The 22,684-nt window shown below is 38.0% G+C and overlaps 5 protein-coding genes across 5 annotated transcripts; 1 reads left to right on the forward strand and 4 right to left on the reverse strand.

Moving 5' to 3' along the window:
• Nucleotides 1-348: 348 nt before the first annotated feature.
• LOC108046202 (probable V-type proton ATPase subunit D 2) lies at nt 349-1,934 on the reverse strand. Its single transcript, XM_017125785.1, has 2 exons — nt 1,329-1,934; nt 349-1,044 (listed from the first exon to the last, which is right to left on the reverse strand). The coding sequence occupies exons 1-2, from the start codon at nt 1,851-1,853 to the stop codon at nt 490-492; spliced, it is 1,080 nt and encodes a 359-aa protein (XP_016981274.1). The 5' UTR covers nt 1,854-1,934; the 3' UTR covers nt 349-489.
• A 2,369-nt stretch (nt 1,935-4,303) lies between these two features.
• On the reverse strand, nt 4,304-6,401 carry LOC108046197 (dynein regulatory complex protein 10). The gene is made up of 5 exons (XM_017125779.1): nt 6,206-6,401; nt 6,027-6,130; nt 5,376-5,970; nt 4,942-5,091; nt 4,304-4,881 (listed from the first exon to the last, which is right to left on the reverse strand). Exons 2-5 carry the CDS (start codon nt 6,028-6,030, stop codon nt 4,548-4,550), a joined length of 1,083 nt encoding a protein of 360 aa, XP_016981268.1. The 5' UTR covers nt 6,031-6,130; nt 6,206-6,401; the 3' UTR covers nt 4,304-4,547.
• Nucleotides 6,402-16,091: 9,690 nt separating this feature from the next.
• Nucleotides 16,092-17,018, forward strand: LOC108046213. The gene is made up of 2 exons (XM_017125796.1): nt 16,092-16,326; nt 16,707-17,018. The coding sequence occupies exons 1-2, from the start codon at nt 16,092-16,094 to the stop codon at nt 16,793-16,795; spliced, it is 324 nt and encodes a 107-aa protein (XP_016981285.1). The 3' UTR covers nt 16,796-17,018.
• Nucleotides 17,019-18,059: 1,041 nt separating this feature from the next.
• On the reverse strand, nt 18,060-18,681 carry LOC108046217 (uncharacterized serine-rich protein C215.13). The gene is made up of 2 exons (XM_017125799.1): nt 18,318-18,681; nt 18,060-18,250 (listed from the first exon to the last, which is right to left on the reverse strand). The coding sequence occupies exons 1-2, from the start codon at nt 18,679-18,681 to the stop codon at nt 18,060-18,062; spliced, it is 555 nt and encodes a 184-aa protein (XP_016981288.1).
• Nucleotides 18,682-20,060: 1,379 nt separating this feature from the next.
• On the reverse strand, nt 20,061-20,414 carry LOC108046212. The gene has a single exon (XM_017125795.1). The coding sequence runs from the start codon at nt 20,412-20,414 to the stop codon at nt 20,061-20,063; it is 354 nt and encodes a 117-aa protein (XP_016981284.1).
• Between the last annotated feature and the right edge of the window lie 2,270 nt (nt 20,415-22,684).

The following is a 22,684-nucleotide window of genomic DNA, read 5'->3' on the forward strand; positions in this document are numbered from 1 at the left end:
GTTAGCCAATCGGTTAGGCGCTCTCTAGCTCTCTCACTTCTGCAGTGTCTGCATGTGTTGCTTTTGCTTGTCCCTTCCCCCACCTGCGTAAGGCGAAAATTTGAATTTGCCGTTGTAACGGTCGCGCCGGCGCTTTTCCCAAAAAGTGTGGGCGTGGGGAAAAATAAGGGTGTGGTGAACTTATGTACCCTGTAATTAATTATCTTTCCAAACGACCACAAATACCCTATACTTATCTGTCAAGCAAATTTTATTGAATATTGGATGCCAATATAGGACAACTTTATAATCCCCAATGTTTCCCTAGTCGAATTCTATTAAAATATCTTAATATTTAAAATAATTAAATACCTTTTATAAAGTTTATTTATAGTGCTTAGCAGCTTTTGAAATTTAAGAAGTTCAATTAAAGATAAATTCCAATTTTGCCATCAAAACCTTAATTATTTTAAATTCATCTAAAATAATCATTGTAACTCCCGAATTTAATTACTTTTTCACAGATTCTCCCTCACTGGGTCTTGGTGTTTTACTTGATGCCATGCTAGACCTTTTATCGCTCACCGTCGCCAGGGACTTTCTCTCCGAAACGCTGGAGAGGATCTGGCGCTTGGTGCTGTACAGATCGCCCATGCTGGCCCGAGGATCCCGCTGGCGACCCACCATGCTCATGGCGCTACGGGTGGTGATGTAGGTGGTCGGCTGGCGATTCTCGCCCCGTTCAGTCGCCTCCTTTTTCTCCAAATCCCGCCGCACTTGCAAGGACATCCGGGCCTCCCGCACCCGCCTCTTCACCTCCTGCTCGTCGAACTCATCCATATCGATCAGCGTGTCGACCACCGGACGGGCCTGACTTATGGTCTTCTTCATATAGGACTCCAGCTGTTCGTCGGTCATGTTCTTGGTCTTGATCAGCTCGCTAAAGGCCATTTTGGCCTCCAGCTGCTTGGCCTGGGAGCGTTTCAGGCGGTAGAAGTCCTCTCTCTCAAACTCTTCGAGTTCCCCGCATATATAGTTATAGGTATTTATCAGGACGGGTATAACCTAAAAGTATATAACTGGGAATATTATAACCATTTTTAGGTTCAACATTATAACAAGAAAATGAGCCTTTATAAAACAGTTATGATCGAAACAATCATAACAACTACAGAGTATCAAAAAATTAAAAAGATTATATGATGCTACCGAACAAAAGCTGGTACGCTTTTGCATAATTGTCCGATAATCACTTGAGCAATACTTCAGTCATTTAAAAAATGTCCAAATTATAAATATTTAAATATCGATATTTTCGATAAATCCAGATAGTAAAAACACATAATTACCACATGCTCCAGGGCATTGACCCTCATGTTGGTCTGCAGGGAGGCTGCCTCCAACATACGCACTTGGTATTCGAGGGAGGCGTACTCCGTCAAATCTCGAAGTGCCGTCGTATAGCAGTCCCTGATCCGCTGGACCTGCATCCCTCCACAACTGAGACCCGCCAGGGGAAAGGCTCCTTCACCTTTTGTCTCCAGTTCCAGGCAGTTGAGCTTGACGCCCACAATTTTGATCTGAGTGCGGCGCAGAAATGCAGATGCCACGTAGCTGTGGCTCACCATTTGGGGCTTGAAATCGGCTCCCAGGAGATTGGCCTTCGCCATCGAGAAGATCGCATGTCGCATTTTCTCATCTCCCCTTTCATCCTGGTCGAAACGAAGACGCCGCAACTCCCGCAGCTTCATGTCGATGGCATCCCGCTTTCGCTTCAGAAGACCCACCCCCCTCCTCGCTGCCAAAACCCGCTGCTTCATGATCACCGAATTGGCCCGAGAGGGAAACACCGGCAGGATGTCGCGTTTGGCCATGACAGAAGCTTTCTTTTTGGGTTTCGATCAGAAATGATTGGGTCTGGCCGAATTTTAAATTTATTTTACATATATTTGAAGGGTTACTGATTAAATGTAGGTAAATCTGAACTCTCACAAAAGGGATTACAAAAAAAAATACTTACTTTTTAATGTGCTTAAGGCATATGTTTTAATAAGTTGATGATTCAATGATCCAAAACAGTATATATCGTATTTCTTATAAATTCTTCTTTCGCAAATTCCTTTAAAGTTTATCGTAATAATACGCCTTTCATGAATCAACAGATTTCAGTATGTTTCACATAATTTTGTTAAATGTATGATTCATTATTTCTTAAATCTCCACAGCCAGAGCCGATTTTTTGTATCTTTAAAGAATTTTTTTTCGGTTTTGAGTAGTGTTTATTTATTTTATTTTTATATTTCAGAATAAACAAGAAAGGAAAGCTAACTTCGGGCGGAGCCGAAGTTGATATACCCTTGCAGAATACTCTGTAAATTATATTCTCCAAAATTATTCATATGATGCATTCTTAATACTCATAAAAAATCCCAACTTCCTAACTTTAAAAACACCAAAGTTATGGCATTTCCAATCGTTCAGTTATATGGCAGCTATAAGATATAGTCGGCCGATCCTTATGAAATTTGGTATGTCGGATTGATTGGCCAAAAATAAAACCCATAGAAAATCCCAACTTCTTAACTTTACAAACACCAAAGTTATGGCACTTCCGATCAATCAGTTATATGGCAGCTATAAGATATAGTCAGCCGATCCTTATGAAATTCGGTATGTCGGATTGATTGGCCAAAAATAAAACCCATAGAAAGTCCCAACTTCTTATCTTTAAAAACACCAAAGTTATGGCTTTTCCGATCGTTCAGTTATATGGCAGCTATATGATATAGTCGCCCGATCCGGCTCGTTCCGACTTATATACTACCTGCAATAGAAAGACAACTTTTGGGAAAGTTTCGAGCAGATAGCTTTAAAACTGAGGGACTAGTTTGCGTAGAAACGGACGGACAGACGGACAGACGGACGGACAGACGGACAGACGGACATGGCTAGATCGACTCTCCTGGTGATGCTGATCAAGAATATATATACTTTATAGGGTCGGAAATGTCTCCTTCACTGCGTTGCAAACTTTTGACTGAAATTATAATACCCTCTGCAAGGGTATAAAAACACCTTTAATTTTACAATCAAATTTATAAGGTGTTCCTGGTCGATGATTTTTTTGGTTATCACTCATACGTAGCGTTGCCATGAATATTTGATTTTAACAAAATCGCACATACGCAGTGTTGTTTTGTACATAACTAATTATGTTAAGAAAAGTAACCCCATTTATTTGACAACCATTATTATTTGTATAATACTTTTTTTTTGTATAAAGGGAAATGTTTTTTTGTCCCCAGTTGAATTTTTACATATTTTGTTTGGCCCCTTTATCATTGGGGAAATCCCTAGTTTGGCCAACAAAATCCGTGGTCAGCGGATGCGTGTGCAATTACAATGCGGAATGTATGGCCATTCCACTGGGATTTAGCATTGGGCATTGGACACTGGACACTGGGACAATTGGCCATTGGACATTGGCGATTTTGCGCATTTTCCAGCTGCTGCTGCTGTACGATTTCCTTTGCCGCAGCGAATTGTCGCAATGTGGCGCCGCTTGGTGCAACGCAGCCTTGGCGCATTTGCAACGCATGCCAACAAGTTAAGTATGTTAACCTCTGGAAAATTAGACATGCCAGAAGGGGCGATAAGAGGGGTGGTGGGGCTCTGAGGGGCTTGAGGGGCTTGAGGGGCCTGAGGGCTAGGTAACGAAAACGAAAATGAAGTAACAATGCAGCAAACATCGGTTCGGGCCGGGCCAAAAGGGCGTTTGTAGTCGCAGTTTGTAGTTGTCGTTGTCGCTTGGCGACGACAGCAATGCGCCATTTTTCGTTCTCCCCGCAAGACATGAAAATTCGGCTTTTCCCTCCTTCTCGCTGCGAGTGTATATGTGTGTGTGTGTGCGTGTTGGGTAAACATTCTGCCAGGCGTTTTCATTCTCTCTTGGATTTTCGCAATCGCAGAGGAAGCCCCACAAGCCGCCCTTTCACCCCGCCAAAATAAAAAACCTCCTCAATGCGTTTGCTGAAATTTATCGCAATTCGATAAGAAATCATATGCAATTGGGTTACAGATTATGTGTTAAAAATAACCATGGATAAATAATTTCTTATCTTATCCGATGTTTTCCGTAAGACATAGTACAAAAGTGAGTGCTGAATACAATTTTTACAGCATACTTTTAGGCACCTTCTCCAGATGATTAACATTTATTTATGCACCTTCATGCATACATTTTATTATAATTTTTAAGCAACTCCTTCTAACTCTTCCCAGCAAGAAATTGGTTATCCACGTGTCTGTACTAAAAACAAATGTGTATGGGCGACAAGTGCCAAGTAAACATGATTTAATTGCAAGTAAACATTTGACTTTGCTCTTATAGGATTATTAATTTGCATACATGTGTACTCTTATATGGTTGGGTAATTTATGCCACCAAAGCTTGCTAAACAAAAGAGCAAACAATATAAGAGGAAAAGTAAACTGAACTTATCAACTTTAAAAAAAGGACGTATAAATTGTACAATGTGGAAATGGTAGGTAAATTTACTGGAATTATACTACTTTCCCTTCTTGCCCTTGCCCTTTCCCTGGCGCTTCTTCTTGCGCTGGTCCTTTTTCCATTTGCGCCAGTATTTCTGGATCTTGGCCGCAGCCCGATTCATCATAAAGACCACCAGCTTCTGCTGCTGAACACGACGCTCCTCCTCCTCGCGCTTCACAACAATATTCTTATAGACACGCTCCTCCTGCTTGAACTGCACCATGAAGTCGTCGAGGATCTTCTTGGCCTCCAGGAACTGATCCTGCGCCACCAGATTCTCACGCATCTTTTCACCCACACTAGTATCGTACTTTTTAAGCATACTCTGCAGTTGTAGGAGCAATTTGTTTCTGGTTTGGGTTGAATAATATAAGAATATATCATAGATTTATGAATAGTAATTTCCTTACTTCTCACTACGCAACTCATGCTCCTCGGTCAGGTTCTTCTTAGTCATCTTTTCGTAGGTTTCCCGAGCCGTATTCAGCTCTTCCTCCAGCTCTTTTTGCCTTTCCATGCTGCCCTTGTGATAATTACGCATGGTGCGATTACACTTTTCACTACACGAAAAGAGTTTTTTATTTTAATTAAAGATATTTTAAAGATATTACAGTTAAAAACATAAAAAACTATGTCTATACACAATTTGAATAGTAAATAAATAATTTTAATAAATATAAAGGAACTTAAAAATAATAAACAATATAGTTACAGGACTACAAAATATTCAAACGGAAGAAATAATGTACGTTTATCGTTGAGAGATAACTGACCTTACATGTATGAAAGAACGTTTCTTTTCTTATTTAACTATATTAAGTAAAAATTCATGACTTTCACTTACATTTCGTTCTGAATGGCCACGTTGTTTTGCCACTTCTTATTGGCCAGATCCTCCTCGACCTTCATCAGATAGATTCCCTTGGCGGCCGTCTTCCATTTGCCAATTACTTTCTGAAAGGCCAGGCTGGCCTTCAGCTCCTTGATTTTCTTCTGGATGTCCACGTTCTGGTGGTAGATGGCATGAAGCTTTCGCTCCTTGGTGATCTCGCTGCGCGACGATCGGTGCAGATGCAAGTGGGCGCTTTCGAGGAGAAAGTGAAAGGCGGCCAGCAACTGTTGATCCCTTTCGTTGAGGCTATGCTTCAAGTGCGGGAAGAATCGGTGAATGTTATGGTTGACCAGAAAGAAATCCACAATTCTCATAGTGGTGTGATCGTGCGGCAGCTTAGAGCGTCCAGTCTGCTTTCCAAGGTGGCGAATCATACTATCGATGGGTTCAAGGACTTCCTCGTAGCAGGTGCCCATCAGCACACTCTTTAGCTTTTCAGGATGCTCCAAAAGCTTTGGAATAATCATCGCAATCTTAATGCGCTCCTGCGACATCTTGAGCACCCGTTCAACTCCTTCCAATCTAACCTGACGTTCGGCGGTTGTATCTGAAAAAGAATTGAGTGATGACTTCTATGCAATAAAGATTTGAATTCATACCAACCCATTTTTACTTGTAGGCTCTACGGATCTATGCTAATTCCGTTATTCATTAGGTATATTATCTAACTTTGAATGGTTTTCATTCCTGGGATCTTGTAGTCCTGTCTGAATTTGAAGTATTTTTAAGTTAAGGTCTTGAAGAAAATCTGTTCTTTTATAGTATTTTATATTTCGCAATACTTGTACAAATAATCCGTTATACTCCTTCAAAAAATGTATGTTTATGCTTTGGGTTTCTTGAGATCCTTAAATATTCCCTGGTAAGTATTTTACAGGACACTAATTTGACTACGCTTTTGGTGTAACATAAGTTCTGTATATTTTTTTTATTTTATAATTCTTGCTGTAGATTTAAAAATTCCTTGTGTATGCTTGTGTCGAGGTCTTTTCGAGTTCTGTGCCTAGTTTGTTATTGTTTTGAATGATAAACAAACATGGCTTACTGTGTTTACCAAGTTGCCAGGCTACAAAGCCGGAACGTGTGGAATGGAACCCTCTCCGATCAAGGAGCAAACTTATGGCAGTCTAAAAGGGGGCGTGGTGCGGGGCGGGAGCTTTGAATGGCACTTTCACGGCAATGACTAGTAAAAACTTTTGCCAAGTGCAGTAGTTGACAATGAAGTGGGTGGTGGGTGGATGTTTGTGGGTGGTCTAGGGGATGGTTGGTGGTTGGTTTGTTGGCCATGTCGCATTATGTCAACTGACGTGGCATGAATGAAAGCTGCTGCAGCAAAGCACACGAGGGAGAATGCGGTGCAGAGGGGTCTGCTTGGGAAAAAAGAAAACCATAAGAGCATGAAACGAACTTGTGAATGCAGAACAATGTGGGTGGGATGGGAAGGTTGGTTAAAAGTTCCTCACTCAGGTGGAAAATTTACCTAATGAAAATGGGATGAAAGGGGTGCCAGAGAAGAGTTTTAATCTGGAAAACCATATGTGCTACTGCCAAAAATCACATTCACTACGGTGATGATTCCATATTTTGTTCAATAAATTATTTTATTTCAAAACTGTGTTAGAAAATGTTTCTTTTAATGTTAGTTAAGATAATATTTTCTAATCAAACTTTCATTTATTTAGTATTTCGTTTAATTGTATAAATATATACCTTCAATACTCTTCAAAATAGATTAAATATCCCTAATTAAATATATATTTCTGCAAACCAATATAAACCTCCAAACAATTTTAAAATGTTAACAAATAAATAATAATGAGATATTCAGTTTGTTTATAATAAAAGCTCAAAGTGGTGGATTCCAAATTATTCCAAGCATTTCGATTCCGTTCCCATTCCGTTTTTATATTGCTCCCCCCTTTTGCACGACCCAGGACAAAACGCAACAAGTAAGAAGAAGCATTTGCTGCGAGGCCAAAAAGTTTTTCCAGGCACCATTTGAGCCAGAAACAACAAGGACAACGACAGCAACAGCAACAACAATGGCGGCGATGACAAAAATGAATGGCGAACATTTGCTGAAAACGTCGCAAAGTCCCCGTTTCTCCCTTCTCTCTCAATCGAAAAGAATGTGCTCGCTTGTCTGCGTAAAATGCTGCAATGCGAATCAGCAGGAAAAAAAGAAAGCAAGTAAAAGAAAGGAAAATAAAATTGAGCAAGAAATAATATTTGTTGTTGGCTGGTAAGAAAAGCGATGAACGATAGATGAACCACTGGCCAAAAAGAGAGATTAGTGAGAAAAAGCCAAAAGAAATGACGCATAAACAGGAGGTGAGAGAGAGAGAAAGAAAGAGAGTGGGAGGACAACAGTGGGAGAGCGAGAGTAACAATGGTAAAAGTAGTGAGCGGGAGAGCGCCTTGGAATATGCAGCAAAATAAGGTAAATCTGCTGTTGCTTTTTACAGAGAGACCATAAAAGAGAGTCCTGCGTATACGTAACAAATGGCAAAGCCCTATAGCAGAAAAACGCTAACGGTACTGCAAAGAAGGAGCAGACCAAAAGAGATGTATTGAAAGTGGCGTCTCTCTCTCTCTCTTTTTGATGGCCCACATTCGCTCAGCTGAGCTCGCCTTTACCGTTAACCGATTACAGCCCAAGAACCGCTTACCATTTACCGTTTCGGGCCGTCTGGCCCTGGCTCATTATGTCCCGTTGCCTTGGCAGTATTGTTGTATATTTTTATAGTCCTCACTCGACTGTTTCCTTTTGAGTTTCTTTTCTAGCCGTAGCCCTCTATCTACATTTCACAGAAATGTGGGCCCGTTATGCTCGGCCTGGCCGCATTGCAGCTATAAATTTGTTTGTGGTTCACATTTGCCTTGGAAGATTACTTTCGGCCATAGTCACACAGCCCCTAGGAGAAAAAGGGGAGAGGAGAAATGGCGGAGAGAAGAAACCGTTGAACAATGGACTTAAGGAAAGGGAAACGAGAAACAAGAAACGACTAACTAACTGTGCTTAATGGTGGGTGGTGGTTCGTAGTCGGGGGTGGGGTGGAAACCCCATAAAGAACCTTTTTGAGAAAGTGTTATTATAATGCTCGGTCTGCCAACGGGAAGGTCAGGCTGTTGGGTCTTACCAGCGGAAACTAAAGATATGCCCCTGGGTCTTCCTTTGAGTTGGATGGGATGGGATAATCACGATAAAGCGAGGATTACGGTTCCGCTTCAAGGAAAATAGATCTAGCGACTTTGCTCCTTTAATTTAGGGATTTAATGTGCATTCAAAGATGTTTAAGTTAAGAATAGGATGCTAAAAAGCAGAATTTTTAAAAACAGCCGTTTTCGTATTTATCAGATTTGAGAAAGTAAAGATAATGTATTTATGTAAAATTAAAAAGTATTTATAAACTGCTACATTTTTTCTACTTTAATAAGCCGTAAGAACCCCTTATAAATATCGTTGTATTATTTTTTTGTAACTTTAATTAAGTATACGCAACAAAAAAAGAATATCTTTCGTTCTACGAAAATTAAATACAATTAGGTCTAACTAATATAAAGTTTCCTCTCATTGGAGGCAAATGTCAGGAAAACGGGCAGTTACGGTGCTAAATTCCATTTAAGCATCCTTATGAGAGAGATTCTCGAGCTAGAAAATAGCCAAAGGCAGGATAATTCAGCCTTGGAGAACAGTTATAGTTTCCTCCTCCACAATTCACTGGCTTTCGAAACGCATTCAGTCGCCAGGCAGGATCCATTTGGTCGGGCACCTGCTTTTGTCACCTGAGCGAGGACCACAGGAAACGTTCGCATTGGCAAATGAAGTGGTGCCCAGCCCATTGAATCCTGCCGCCCACCTGGACAAGTTTTAGCTGAATTTTTCATGGCTCTTCCTTTTTTTTTTTTGGTTGGTTCCCCGCCTCGTTTCCGTTTGGCAGTTACACTTTGGACTCTAGTTTTGGGTCTGTTCCGAGGCAGTCTGGCATGTATTTTGGGTTGGTAATGTTTGGCACTTTTTATGGAGCAACTTGCACTCAAGTTGCCCCGAGAACTTTTGGCTTTTGCTTCCGTTTGGTTTGACTTGCCAACCTTCTCTGTAATTTGAATGTTCTGAACTGTGAAGCGAGCGACAGAACAAACTGTCGTAAAGGCCCTGGAAAGAGTTAACTTGGCTAATAAAGTGAATCCATCCAACCCCACCCAATCGACTTGCCTGTTTCAAATTTTTGTTGCTATTAGAAAAGTTTTTGTTCGCTTTGGCGCACATTTTTCTCTTCTCTTTTCTTGTGATAATTTAATAAACTATCAAAAGTTGAGAATGATTTAACTTTCGCTACGCTTGGAAAACAAATGAAATTGAAATTCAAGTAGGATTGCCGAATCAAGGATTCCAAGACCTTGGCAAGTTTCACAAAGATTTTAAGCAAACAGTTTCACAAAACTTTAATTGGATCAGTTGTAGCTGTTGGCTTGTCCTGAAAAAGATGTAACAGCCATGTTTTAATAACAGCAAAGACTTCCTTAATTATATTGATCGAAAAGTTAGACCCCATAAATAATATTTAATTAGAGTCATTTTTGCATTAGGTATTTAAATTGCTTTTCTGTAACCGCTTGCATATTTTTGTCACGCACTGTTCCCGTATCTTTTTTTTCATCTAACTACCGCTGCCACTTAATTGTGATATAAGCTGGATATTTTATTTCATAAATACCCAGCACGTGCTGACTATCGTTTGGCTCGGATCATCTTCAAATATTATATTTCTTATACATTTTCTGTTTGACCAAAGTCAACAATAAGCGACAAAATGGCCGCACGTGCACGGTGTTCCTTTTCCTTCGTTTTTGTTAGGTACATATACCCTGTTCATCTCCGGACTTCCTTGTTTAATTTAGGCCAAACAGCAAATGTCCTGGCCGAATGATTGATGATATTGCGTAGCGGGAGCAACAAAAAAAATTCACTTGTTAGCGGTAAACCAAGCCGTTTACTTTCCATTTGCCGGATTCCTCGCGAAGCCTGTGAAAATCTCTTTGGACCAAGTTAATAAATTGTTTGCTGTATTTGTTGCATTTAGCGCCTACACAATTTTGGCTTTGGCAAACTTTGTAATGAAGTCGCTGTGGGAGAAACCTTTATCAGGTTTCTCATCTTTCTTTGGATACAGTCGAGATAGTTTAAGTGAAAACATTTGGTTATACATATTCAAATTATACATATTCAAAACTAAAAAACCTGGAAAGTTGCAACTAATAAATTTTTATTTAAAGAAGCATAATGGAAACATGCATTTAAATCTGAAATACAAATTGAAATTGGCATTTTTTCACAAAGTGGAGTGGGGCTCGTGATTCTGAATTTTTCGATTTAGAAAAGTTCAATATAGGGAATTTTTACCGTGTGCAAATGTACCCAGCCTTTTTTCGCCATTGTTCTGTATGCAAGGCACGCAAATTTGTTGCCAATAAGCAGCCGAAAACAATTTTTATAAGGCTTGACTGGGAAGATGACTGGGTTGAGGGTGGCAGGGGGGGTGGTAGAGGGGCTCGAGGGTCCGCCAGAGGGGAGTCCATTTTCCTATGCGTGCTGCGTGCGCTTCTGCTCTTGGTTCTTCCACTTCGCCTTGTGCTCCCCGGACTTCCTGTTTTTTTGGATGAAGCCAAGGGTGAGATGGTGGCTCAGAGACCCTGGAGTTGCTTAGCTACATCGGCCCCGGATCCAGAATGTAGGTCATGTTGGACTCTGCCAAGGAGAGAGGCGGTCACACACACACACAGAGACCCACTTCCACCAACCACCCCATACACTGCCAGAATTCATTATACATACACAGAATTTTCGGATGTTGGGCAGAGTAAGTCGGAAAAGCTGGGGGAGGAAAGAGCAGGAAGGAAAGCAACACTGTTTCCCATGAATACTTTAGCACCGACTGTCGGTGGGCGTGGTCTACAACCTTCCACGCCTTGGATATGTGCTTTATTATAATAAAAATTTCATTAGAAAATTGAATGTTGACGTGTCGCATGTGCCGTACTTCCTGTGTTCCTTTCTCCGCTTTTTCACACATCATCCCATAAATATTGCTGTAATGTATCCTTCAGAATTTTAAATACATTTCAACATTCATATTATATGTATTCATTTATAAAAAGGGAAATGAAGTAGGGGGAAGGAGTCTATAATTATTCTTACAATTCCATCCGTAACTTTTCTTATTTAAACAGAAAATCATTATTGGATTATACACAGGGACCAGACAAAATATATAAAATTGTACCCGAATCTAGGAAAATAATATATTACTAAGCAAACTTCTAGCTTTAAGCTTTCTTAAATTAAGATCACTTAAAAAGTCTGTACAATATTTACCAAAAGTAATAAGTATAAGCAAGTATTTTTTTAAGTTGTAAGACCATACATCTTGATGAACATATTTAATATCAAAAATCTTTTTTTATGTCGTTCCATTTCAAATGAGTTGGAAAAGTGACCCTTTCAAAGGAAAGCTAATCATCTTTTGGCCGCAAACTTTTCCACTCAACTGTCTGGACAGGGCCACATTGCGTATACTCGATGCGGGCCGAAAGGACCGCTATCAGTCTAGCAATCCCTGCCCCAATCATCCTAGACAAATGAGGGTCCTTGTCAATATGAGTAATAGCTCATCAAAGTTTCATTTTAAACCTTTTTTTTTTTGTTGTTTTTTCCCACACTTTCCGTGCATGCAAATCATGTAGAGCGGTAGGAAAATAAAATGAAATTGGGAACTTTCGACAAACCATTTAACTGGAAACTGAAAGTATGACAAGACAAAGTTTTATTTACGGCCAGATCGTGGGTGTGGGTCACAAAGGCAAATGGTCTTGTAATACGTTTTTGGTGATAGACGAGCAGATATACATATATTTATGGTTGTTTGGGCTTTTTGTCACCCCAAGAGTCAAATGAAAGTTGTGACACATGCAATAATTTGATTTTGCTCGCAAATAAATCGTAAAGATTGGAGAATCAACAAAGTGCAAACAACTGAAAACAAGTTTCGGGGCCTGCTTTCGTTTTCGTTTTCAATTTTCAACTTGCCCCCGAAAACGCAGGACCTGTTTTCCCCAGCATGTTTGTCGTGGGCGTAATGAGACAAAGCCACCTCACGCCGCCCATGGAGCATGTTTTATCGATAATTCGTGAGTGCGACGCAGAAAAATCACCCACCACCCCACTCGAACCACTCCACTCCATTACAGCCACCCCCAACCACCCACGCACTCACATCCATTTAGTCTGTATAACAAACAAATGTTTTTTGTATGTGTCAGGCGCCGGTTTCCCTTATTTTCCTTTTCCCTTTTCCCATTTTATTATTATTATTATTTTCCTTTGTTTTTTTTGTTATCCGAAAATCGGTTTTTGCGGACGCTCAACTGACACGAAACTTCAGTGAATACATATATATGTATTTGGGTATACACGGAAAGAAAACATAATTTTTATAAGCAATACAAATGTATTGTCAGGATCTAAATCTCTTCTTAATAATACATGGGGAAATCAAACAAAAATTGTGAATGCAAAAATAGGATTAGAAATTTTTTACATATAATTTCGTAACATTTATCTCAGTTTTTCTGTGTAGTATTATTATTTATTTAGAACATTATGTGGTTCAATCTGTTTTTGATAGTCAGATCAGTATTTAGATCTGACGATCGATAATTAATATTTATTTCATATTCATATTTCAAATATAAAATTGATTTATTTATTTATGTGTATCCCAATTTCTAGATAGGTTCCGTTTGGATGTATTGACAGGAAATTGGAACCGGTGTCCTGAAGGTGGTGGTGTTTTGCTTTTCTTTTTTCCGGGCTGGTTGATTTCTGAGCTGGGTGTCATGTTCGTGTCGAATATGGAGACATGTGCCCAATAATCGTCCCATAAAGCTAAAAATAATATGAAATTTATTGCTGTAAATGACACAACTATATTTACATACGGAATATGTCTACACATTTGATTTATTTGTTTATCTAAGACGGGATTCTTAAAAACTATTGATTGGCATTAATTTGGCCATTAACGGGTTATGTGCTGGGTTCAAGAATTGAATCAGCTGTATACATATATAATATGTCCTTGATTGTGGGCTATGAAATTTTAATTTACCAGCTGGCAATTAAAATTTCTCGGTAATATCCCTATCATTATCCATAAATTATATACAAATATTATTCAATTAGCGTGACAAATACGTCTCATGCATAATGTAGCGCAATGGTAAGTGTTGACCAAGGAATCAAAAATGCAGCTCAAGACATGCAAGTCACCAAGAAAAAAACCCTAAGCTTATTAATAGAAGAAATGAAGAAAAGTCAGGAAAAACAGCGGAAAATGTCAGAGCCATGTCAGAAAGCGCATTAAGCAAGTGGGTAGGGAAAACTGCTTGGAAAACAAGGCGAGCCAAAGTTAAGCAAAAATGGAAAATAATTAGCCAACAACTGCAGGGAAAAGGCAAAAACAAGAAAAAAAGAGAGAAAATGAGAGGGGCCTTGTCTTGACTAGCCTTGCTGCAGAGATTACGATAATTATGTTAAAAATAAACTTTTTATGGTATTTCATTCACTTTTATTATTATTGCCAGAGTGTTTGACCTTGTGTAGTTCTGAAAAAAATAATGCGACAGCTACTGGAAAAACGACAATAGCAACAAATGGCGATAAGCATGCCATTCGCATGACATGCAAACCATTCAAAATGTCCCAACTAATTAAAGTGCACTGTAGGTTCTATCCCTTTCACTCCCTTTCACGACCTCTCTTTCACTCCCCTGCAGGCCCTCTCCTTCACTCCCTTGCAGGCCCTCTCTTTTACTCCCTTTCAAGCCATATCTTTCTTACTACCTTTCAAGCCCTCTCTTTTTCAATCCCTCTCTTTCACTCCTTTTGAAGCCCTCGCTTTCTCTTTATTTCTACCTCGGATTAATCATTTTAAGACTTTGCATACTTTTGGGCGAGCAGGCTAAATGGGAAGGCTGTGGCATGGCGAATGCAATTTATACGAAAAAACCCTCGTAATTGTAACCAGAGCTTAAGCTGCACTTTATCGCCAGGCAAATAGAAAGAGGTCAAAGGGGAGGGCTACAAAGGTGCGATAAAAAACTGAAAAAAATAACAAACGCATGCAACCAACCTACCAAAAACAACAGCAAACAGCAATAAAAGTATGAAATATACATCCAGATAGACGTGTTCACATGTGCAGCACGAATGTTGAATACACTTTTTCACATAACCGTATCCGTGTTTTTCCCATAATGTAATGAAACAAACACATGGCATTAAAAAGGGCATGTACTATAATTTTTATTTTGGAGGCGGAACATTTACAGTTTTACATGGTATTGCAGCGAAATGAGCCCGTGACATGACATGCCGACGCAAGTCTGACATGGAAATGCGAGGAGCCCAAAATGGAAATGGGAAAAAGTAGCGAGTGTAAGTATACTGAGAGAAAACCCTACATGGTTGTGAAGAGAAACAAAAACATTTGTGATTGGAAAGTTGACCAAATTTTAAAATTTCACTTACAAAAGGATTTAAACGCTCTTGTTGTAAAGATCTTTGTCTTGGATTGAATGATTAAACAAAACAATTACAAACGATGTACAGCTTGAAAAGATTTAAGAATTTTTTAAGAATCAATTTAAAATATTACAATCTATTAAAAAATAATCTTTTTTGTAGTTTATATTTTTAATCGTTCTTTGATAAACATTTATTTGTTAATACAACAGAACTATTAAATAATAAATATTAGTAAATAATCTAGATAGCGCAGTGTGCTTCATTTGAAAGATATATTTTTTATCCTATTGGATTTTTGATTTAAGACTTTTTTTAAGTGAATGGAACTGGGGACTTTCAACTCGCATGATGGACGGACAGGCAGAAGACTGATGGTTCTGACGCATGGAGAGCGGGAAGGCCAGAACGAGTGGCAGCCAGTGCGATAACTTTTCTACTTACGAGTACTCACAATTGCCCCACCACACTCCGATAATTGTATTTCTCTGGCTTTAGCCTGGCTTATTTGGGGCTGGGGTAATTATATAAGGTGTTTTCGGCAAGTTCACGAAATTTGTATACCAAGGACATGTTAATTAAATAAATTTCGTCAAATAATACTAATGGAAACGAGAAAAGTTTCACTGAAAAGTTAGGCAAATGGGTGAGATGGGAGACATTGGCATTCAGTTAGCTCTCATTTCTCTTACACATTTGCGTTAAACTGCAAATGTTAGTTATCTGACCAGTAATCGATTTGAAAACTTTACGCAATGTATTCTTAGTGAAACTGAAACCCATCTGCTCCAATTTCACTACACTATTTATTCATTAGCTGATTAACTAAACGCTGTCACCTTTTATTTAATCGGGCAAACATTGGCTTTGGCTTTTACCACCACCAGATTTTGGCAAACACAAAGCCAAAGCCCAACACGTTTAAAGCCTGCTTGCTGTTCTCGAATAGCACTTTCGTTAAGGTTAAATATTTGCGCTCGGTAAAGAGATAGCTAAAGGTAACTACTATATAATTGTGGGGACCAATTGTTTGTAGGCAGTTACAATCCAGCCATCAATCCAAGTGATTCAAATCAAAGGGCACTATGAAGTTCATAATTTTTGTGATATCTGCCGTATTGATCCTGAGTTTGGCATCCCAACTGGAGGCTCGCAAAAGCTTCTATTGCCTGTGGAGCACCAAAAGGACCTGCTCCAAAAGTACCCCAAGATGCATCCGAATACAAACTGGAGTTGATTCAAGCGATGCGGCCATCTATTCATGCAAATACTATCGCAACGATTGCCAGTATCTTCTGGACAGCTGCAAGGGAGAGACAAGTAAATAGTTTCAAATATATATATTAATATCAACTTGTAAATATCATAATTTTGAAGTTATGAAGTGACCGACAATGTGAAACTAACCGATTAGAAACATACATTATTGGGGTGCTGTGAAAGTTCATAAGGTTTTAAAAACAAATTTAAATGTGTATAAATTCTGTAAAATAAAAACTTATGTCCGCAAGAACATGTTTTTTTGCAGAATTTCAGAAAACTTTATAAAAGATCTCTAAGCCCTAGTGATTCTGTAGCAGACAAAAATAAATATTGTTACCTCTTTTGAAACAACGATTGGCGGACAATAGCTTTTAAATAGTTCGATTATTAATTGAAACTAAAATTAAATCATTTCTACTCATTTCTTGTATTTGCAGTTTATGGTCAACTTGGTGCAGCGGCTGATGTGCTTACCTATTGTATTATGAAAAGCATCGCAATCGGGGGAACCGGGGTTTGCACATAGATCAGTTATCAGGGGTGCCAGCGAAATCACTTAAAAATGTGTCTGAAAGTATTCAACAACATGATTTTAGTTCGAAAGTTCGATGGATTATTTTCACTGCTTATTTTTGGATACCTTTATAATCGAATTCAAACCTCTAGTGATTTATTCGGCACCTCTTATTTCATTTAATTCATTTTAATACCCTAACTTGTCTAATATTTATCGTTTATTGATATGTATTCTTATTTATTGAAACTTTGTTTTTTAGTTTAATAAATTGTGCTGTCGACTTACCGCAAAACCACACTTAGTTTAATTTCCCGATTCTGCCATTCAATCTCATTGGAGATCAGACAGCAAAGTGATTCATTTAAACGGTTTTGGTTTTGCTTTGCAACTCGTTTAGCTTTTAATGGCTTTCATATCGCCATGATGTATGCTTTAACATTTTCCCTTTTTTCGCTCTTTTTAATTGCATTCGCATAAATCGCACTACTTGGGGTGTGGGGGGGTGTGGAGGTGTGGGGGGAAACCGGGGGGAGAATTATGGTTATGGCCACGCAGACAAGCGCACTGGCGCACACGTACATGCGGACAATGTAAATTTATGGAGCTTCGCTTTTTAGTTTGCAATTTTTCGCCATTTTCTTTTTTGTATACAGCGGATGTGAATGGCGAACGCCTGCGGATGCAATTAGAATGGCACAGTGAACACACTCTCACACACACACATAAATAATTGTGTGTATGACTGTAATATAGGTCATTACGAAACATTTGGGTAGTGAAAGTTCAAAGTATTTGCATAATTTAAGAATAAATCAATTCAGGCTTGCTTTGTGTGGCTAACAAAATTACTCTTGTTTTAAATGGGAAGTAAAAACGACATAAAGAAACTAGGAAATGTTTACTAATAAGGTTTGATAACAAAAAATAAGCACACAGGCTTTTATAACACATTTTAATTAACTTCATTTAGAAGTACAATGAATATTTTTTTGCTTTCAAAATTAGTTTAATTTACAAAAAGAGATAATGCTTTTATAACGCACTTTGATTAACTCGACAAATTGTATAGTACAAATAAGTATTTTCGGAGTATTAAGAAAGTTAAATTGTTAAAATGTTTGTAAATAAATAATATTTATTTTAAATCTGTCAATAATAAATTACTTGACCTATAGAAATTACTTTGTGACTTTATTTTCGGGTTTCCGTTCAGTTCAATAAACTTTTTAGAAATAATGTAGATCTTTTATTTATAATTCGGTAAGATATCTTCCTAACCTCTTCTTATAATAATGGGAGTGACCCTAGATGAAGATGAAGATGATCCCAGAATGATGGAAAGAATGTTGGCCAGTGCAGAATTGGTAGTTGAACTCGACGATGATGAGGAGAAGGTGCTCTTACAGGTGCCAGTATTATTGACACTTATGTTCGTGCAGTTGCCGATATTAACAACGTTCCAGCCTGTGTATTTAATGGTTATAATATTAGATTTTTTAAATAATTATATAATTATTTGGTGAGCACTCACTTGACACATTCGTTAGGCAATTGGCCCGCTCCATGAGGCACCTGTTCTTGAACTTATCGCACCTGCGAGTGTTACTCCAACGGCCACAGACATTGGAGTTGGAAGAGCAACTGGTGGTGCTGGTTTTGCAGCGGGATGCTGGAGTGGAGCTGCTACTGGACGAACTGCTGCCGTTGCCAATAATAATCACCGATTTCTTTTTGGAGTTACGAGCATTCAGCGATCGCCTTCTTGCGATTCCATTTCGGGCATTAACCCTTCCACTAACCAAATTCCTGGCCCTCGTCCTTTTCTGATTCCTTTGGGCTTCGGTGGCCACGGCGATCAGAGTGATCAGCACCAGAAGAGCCAACGTCAAACGCATTTCAATTTCTAATTCTTTTTCCCACTGCGTTCTCCTTTATTTATACTCCACAATCTTTCTTTTTTTTTTTGACGGCCTTGGAATATGTTTACCATATTATTTCCTCCTTATTTATGTATATACAAAGAAACTTATTTCGATTCATTGTTCAATACTTATGTCTTTAAAGTCGCTTTCATCTATAGCAATTGTGTAAATATATCTTAATTCATCTTAAAACGCAAATGGCACTTCACGTGAGCGGTTTAAAAATATGTATTTATTTACTGTTAAAATAAATTTAAAAAATATATACTTTTAGGCTTTTAGGTATTTGTTTTTCTTAATTAAGTTAAAAGTAAATTTCTCAATTTCACAGTATTATAAGCAAAGGGAAGGACATTTCAACTCGGGTATAGTTCCTGATCAAAAACTAATATACCTCTTACATTCCCATCCATAATAAATGCAATATTTATACTAGTTACTCGTAGAGTAAAAGGAAATATTGTTTTCTTTGAAAAGTATGTAAAATGATGTATATAAGTATGTATATAAGTTCTTGATCAGCCTGTCTGTTAACACAAAAAACAAAACATAAAAGTTAGTTTCGACTTTGGTTTGAAGAGCATTACTAATTCGGTTTAGGATGTTTATATTTGTTCCATTAAGGAATTTAATTATGGTAATTAGAATAATATTTATACCTGTTTGTCGTAGAGTAAAAGCGCAGGTTCATTACTAAATTAGACAACTAGTAAAGGGCAGTTATTAGGAAGTAAATATTTGTTTGGTCTACATTTAACGACACACCAAAATTATTTTTCGCTTATAAAAAATATAGCCACCGATATGACACAATCCAATAGAGATGCTTTCATCGAGCTTTTAACTAATTTAAATGGTCTTTTTGCATTCGGACTTATATACCACCCCATTGTTATTTGTATTGAAAAACGGAAAACAATTTATTCTGCTTTAATACATTATAATGCGAGTTGTCAGCTGGGTAAACAATGATTTATAATTTGCGATAGATTTTGGCTCTCCAACCTTGAGTCTTAAAGCCAACATGTCTTCGTATTATTGTTTTATTTATATTCATTTTAACACATAAATCAATATCAATAATGGCTTTGTGGAATTGAATTTGTTACTTGTTAAACATTGCTCTCTATTTATTTAAAAATTTAAGATCAAATAGATGATTTCTAAGCAAATGAAGGTTGTTTTAAACTAATGATTTTTTTGGGTGTTCTAGAGGTTTTAGATGGTAATTTAAGGTAAGCCTTTTTAATAAGATTCTGTTGTTGCCAAAAGTATGGTGTAAAAGTCCTATAAATATCTTAAAGACCTTCGTATATGAATAGTTTAATAATTTGTATTAACAGCAACAAGAATCAACCCCTGCGTATAATAATGGGCTTAACGTTTGAGGATGAGGATGAGGATGACGAAGATCCACCGCAGGTTCCTCGGGATCCCTCGCTGATTCCGGAGCACTGGGACAGGCTGACCGCCGTGTAGGTGGTGGAACCGACGCAGTTCTCATATCGCAGGGCGCAGCTGTTCTTGAAGCGATTGCAGAGATTGGAGCGACCAAACTTGCCACAGGCATTCGTCGTCGAGTACCAGTCGCAGTTCTTCAGGACACACACCTTGGGCGAGGAACTGCCACTCGAACTGCCTGAACTATAGGCACTGGCGAATCCCAGGAGGAGCAGGACCAACGACACACACAGAGCGCTTTTCATTTTGCTTGCGGTTTAATAATCGACTTAACTGCCATTTCGCATAACAGCGGGACTATTTATAGTGTTTCGAGCGGCTTAGTTTATAACCCAGAGAAAATGGCAAAGGCACCTGTGCAAACATGAAAAGATATGGTGAGAGTTTGGCATTTGGCATTTGGCATTGGCAGATGAACTAAGCAGGTGCGACACCTTGGGTGGTGGTTATGGTCCATTGGCATTGGCTTATGCACATGGCCTTTAAATAGACTGAAAGTGAAAAGCTAAGGCCGGATGATTTTGACCCATTTTTGGTGTAATTCCTCAAACAGAAACACTTCTAAAAAGAAGGCAAGACCACGTTCTATTATTTCTATTCTAAATTTCTCTAAGTGTAGAGAGTTTTTGGAGGATCTACCGACTTTAGTTAGTTACTTGATCTTTTACATTAAATTTACATGTATTTTACCTTAATGTGTATCCCCTAAGTATGCTATAAAAGTCTTATTTCTTAACATTTTGCTAACATTTGTTTAACATTTATAAGCTAACTTTATAGTTCGCTCTAATTGAGATTAATAATTTATTTTAACGTTAATCTAAACCCGTTTCATTTGCCTATAAATCATTTATATTTACTTAACTAGAATTTAGTGTAAGTTCATTGAATTTAATTAGTTTCCACTTTAGATAAACTTGAAAGTGATCAGGCTCAGTGAATCTGACAATTAAGTAGAATTACTATTTATACAACTGAAAACAAAGCTCTAACTACTCTTTTGTTATTTTTCCCACTGCACTTAGAAGTGCGTGAAGCTGAAAAAACCAAAACCAATTGAAAATCAACAGGAAAAAAATCCAAAACAATCAGTTCATGTACACTTTCTACTTTTTGCTCTTTGCAGTTGAGTATTTTGTGTTTGTTGTATCGCTTTTTGTTTGTTTATTTATTCCATAAACGCATTTTTATTAAATGCCGTCGACGGCATTGTTAAGTGATTTTTGGTCAAGGCCGCAAATCAGTTTCGTTAATTGGCTTTGGATTGATTTTTTGAAGAGCACTTACATTACCCACATCTCTGCTTATGTTTTCGGAGTTATTTGGGGAGTTATTTAAGTGGGCTTCTGAGCGCAATCAGCCAAGTATTTATGCAAAGAAACCGTTTAGAGTCTGGCAATTTACCAGCTGGAGTTATAATGCAAATTTATGCATTATTTTGTGAGCAATTTCGTGTGTGCGTGTCGCGCGGTGTTTACAATTTAGCCCCAGGCTCTGAGCCAAGTCAAGCATCCATTTAGGCCAGCAATTAGTTGCCCATTGAATCGATAACATGTCTAAGTCATCATATCGCACAATTCTGCCTGTTTGACCAACTATGTCAACTGTACATAATGTGTGGGTAGTGAAAAGTTTGCCACACTTTCTATTGATTGGATGTGACTTCACCGTTTGAATGGTGGCTTAAATAGACTGTGATTGACTGATCGCTCTATTAAGCAAAATAAAGTTCAGCAAATATGAGGCTTAAGGCTATTATTTTCTTGAAATCAGTTTTTAAAGTGATTAACGTGAATAACTTTAAGACTTTACCTGTTGTTTTATTTGCGTTGGTTTCGATTCTGTGTTTTGTAAAACACTTAAATTAACATGAAGATGCTGCTTTAATAAATATTATTTTATGCATTTATTTTATGCATTTTTTTTTGGATACATCATACATAAATATAATAAACATTTAATAACAATAATAAACATTTTTGATAGTCCATTAGCCTTAACAGTTTTGTGGTTCAATAACTTTGTTTATCGAAGTAATTATTTGATATTGCTTTAAAAATTAAATACAGTTTGGCATCCCAATTTTTAACAGTTATTAAAAAGTCTTAAAATGAATACTTTAATTAAGCTCATATCTCATGATATATATCAGTGAATCAGAAAATCACTATATTCCATAATTACAGCTTGATATATCCCCTTAATAAAGTGTATTTCCCCTCAATGGGTGTCATGATTTTGTCGGGCATTTTTAATGAAGCTGCAACCCATTAATCAATTTGCCAGACTCAATTAAGCTATAGTCTCTAAACAAAAGATCAATTATATAACACGGTCCAGTGGCATCCCGAATCGGATCATATTAATCAGCCATTTGGCTGGTGGCACTGAAAATTGATGAGCACAAAAGGAGAAGAAATGACGAATAAAAACAAAAAATCAGAGAGAAAATGTGGAAAAGAGCTGAGTTGTTTGTGGCCCGAAGATGCCACTTGAAGTTGCGGCCAACGGGTTT

Source organism: Drosophila rhopaloa, unplaced genomic scaffold (genome assembly GCF_018152115.1).
Source record: "Drosophila rhopaloa isolate 14029-0021.01 unplaced genomic scaffold, ASM1815211v1 contig_115, whole genome shotgun sequence".
Taxonomy (NCBI): domain Eukaryota; kingdom Metazoa; phylum Arthropoda; class Insecta; order Diptera; family Drosophilidae; genus Drosophila; species Drosophila rhopaloa.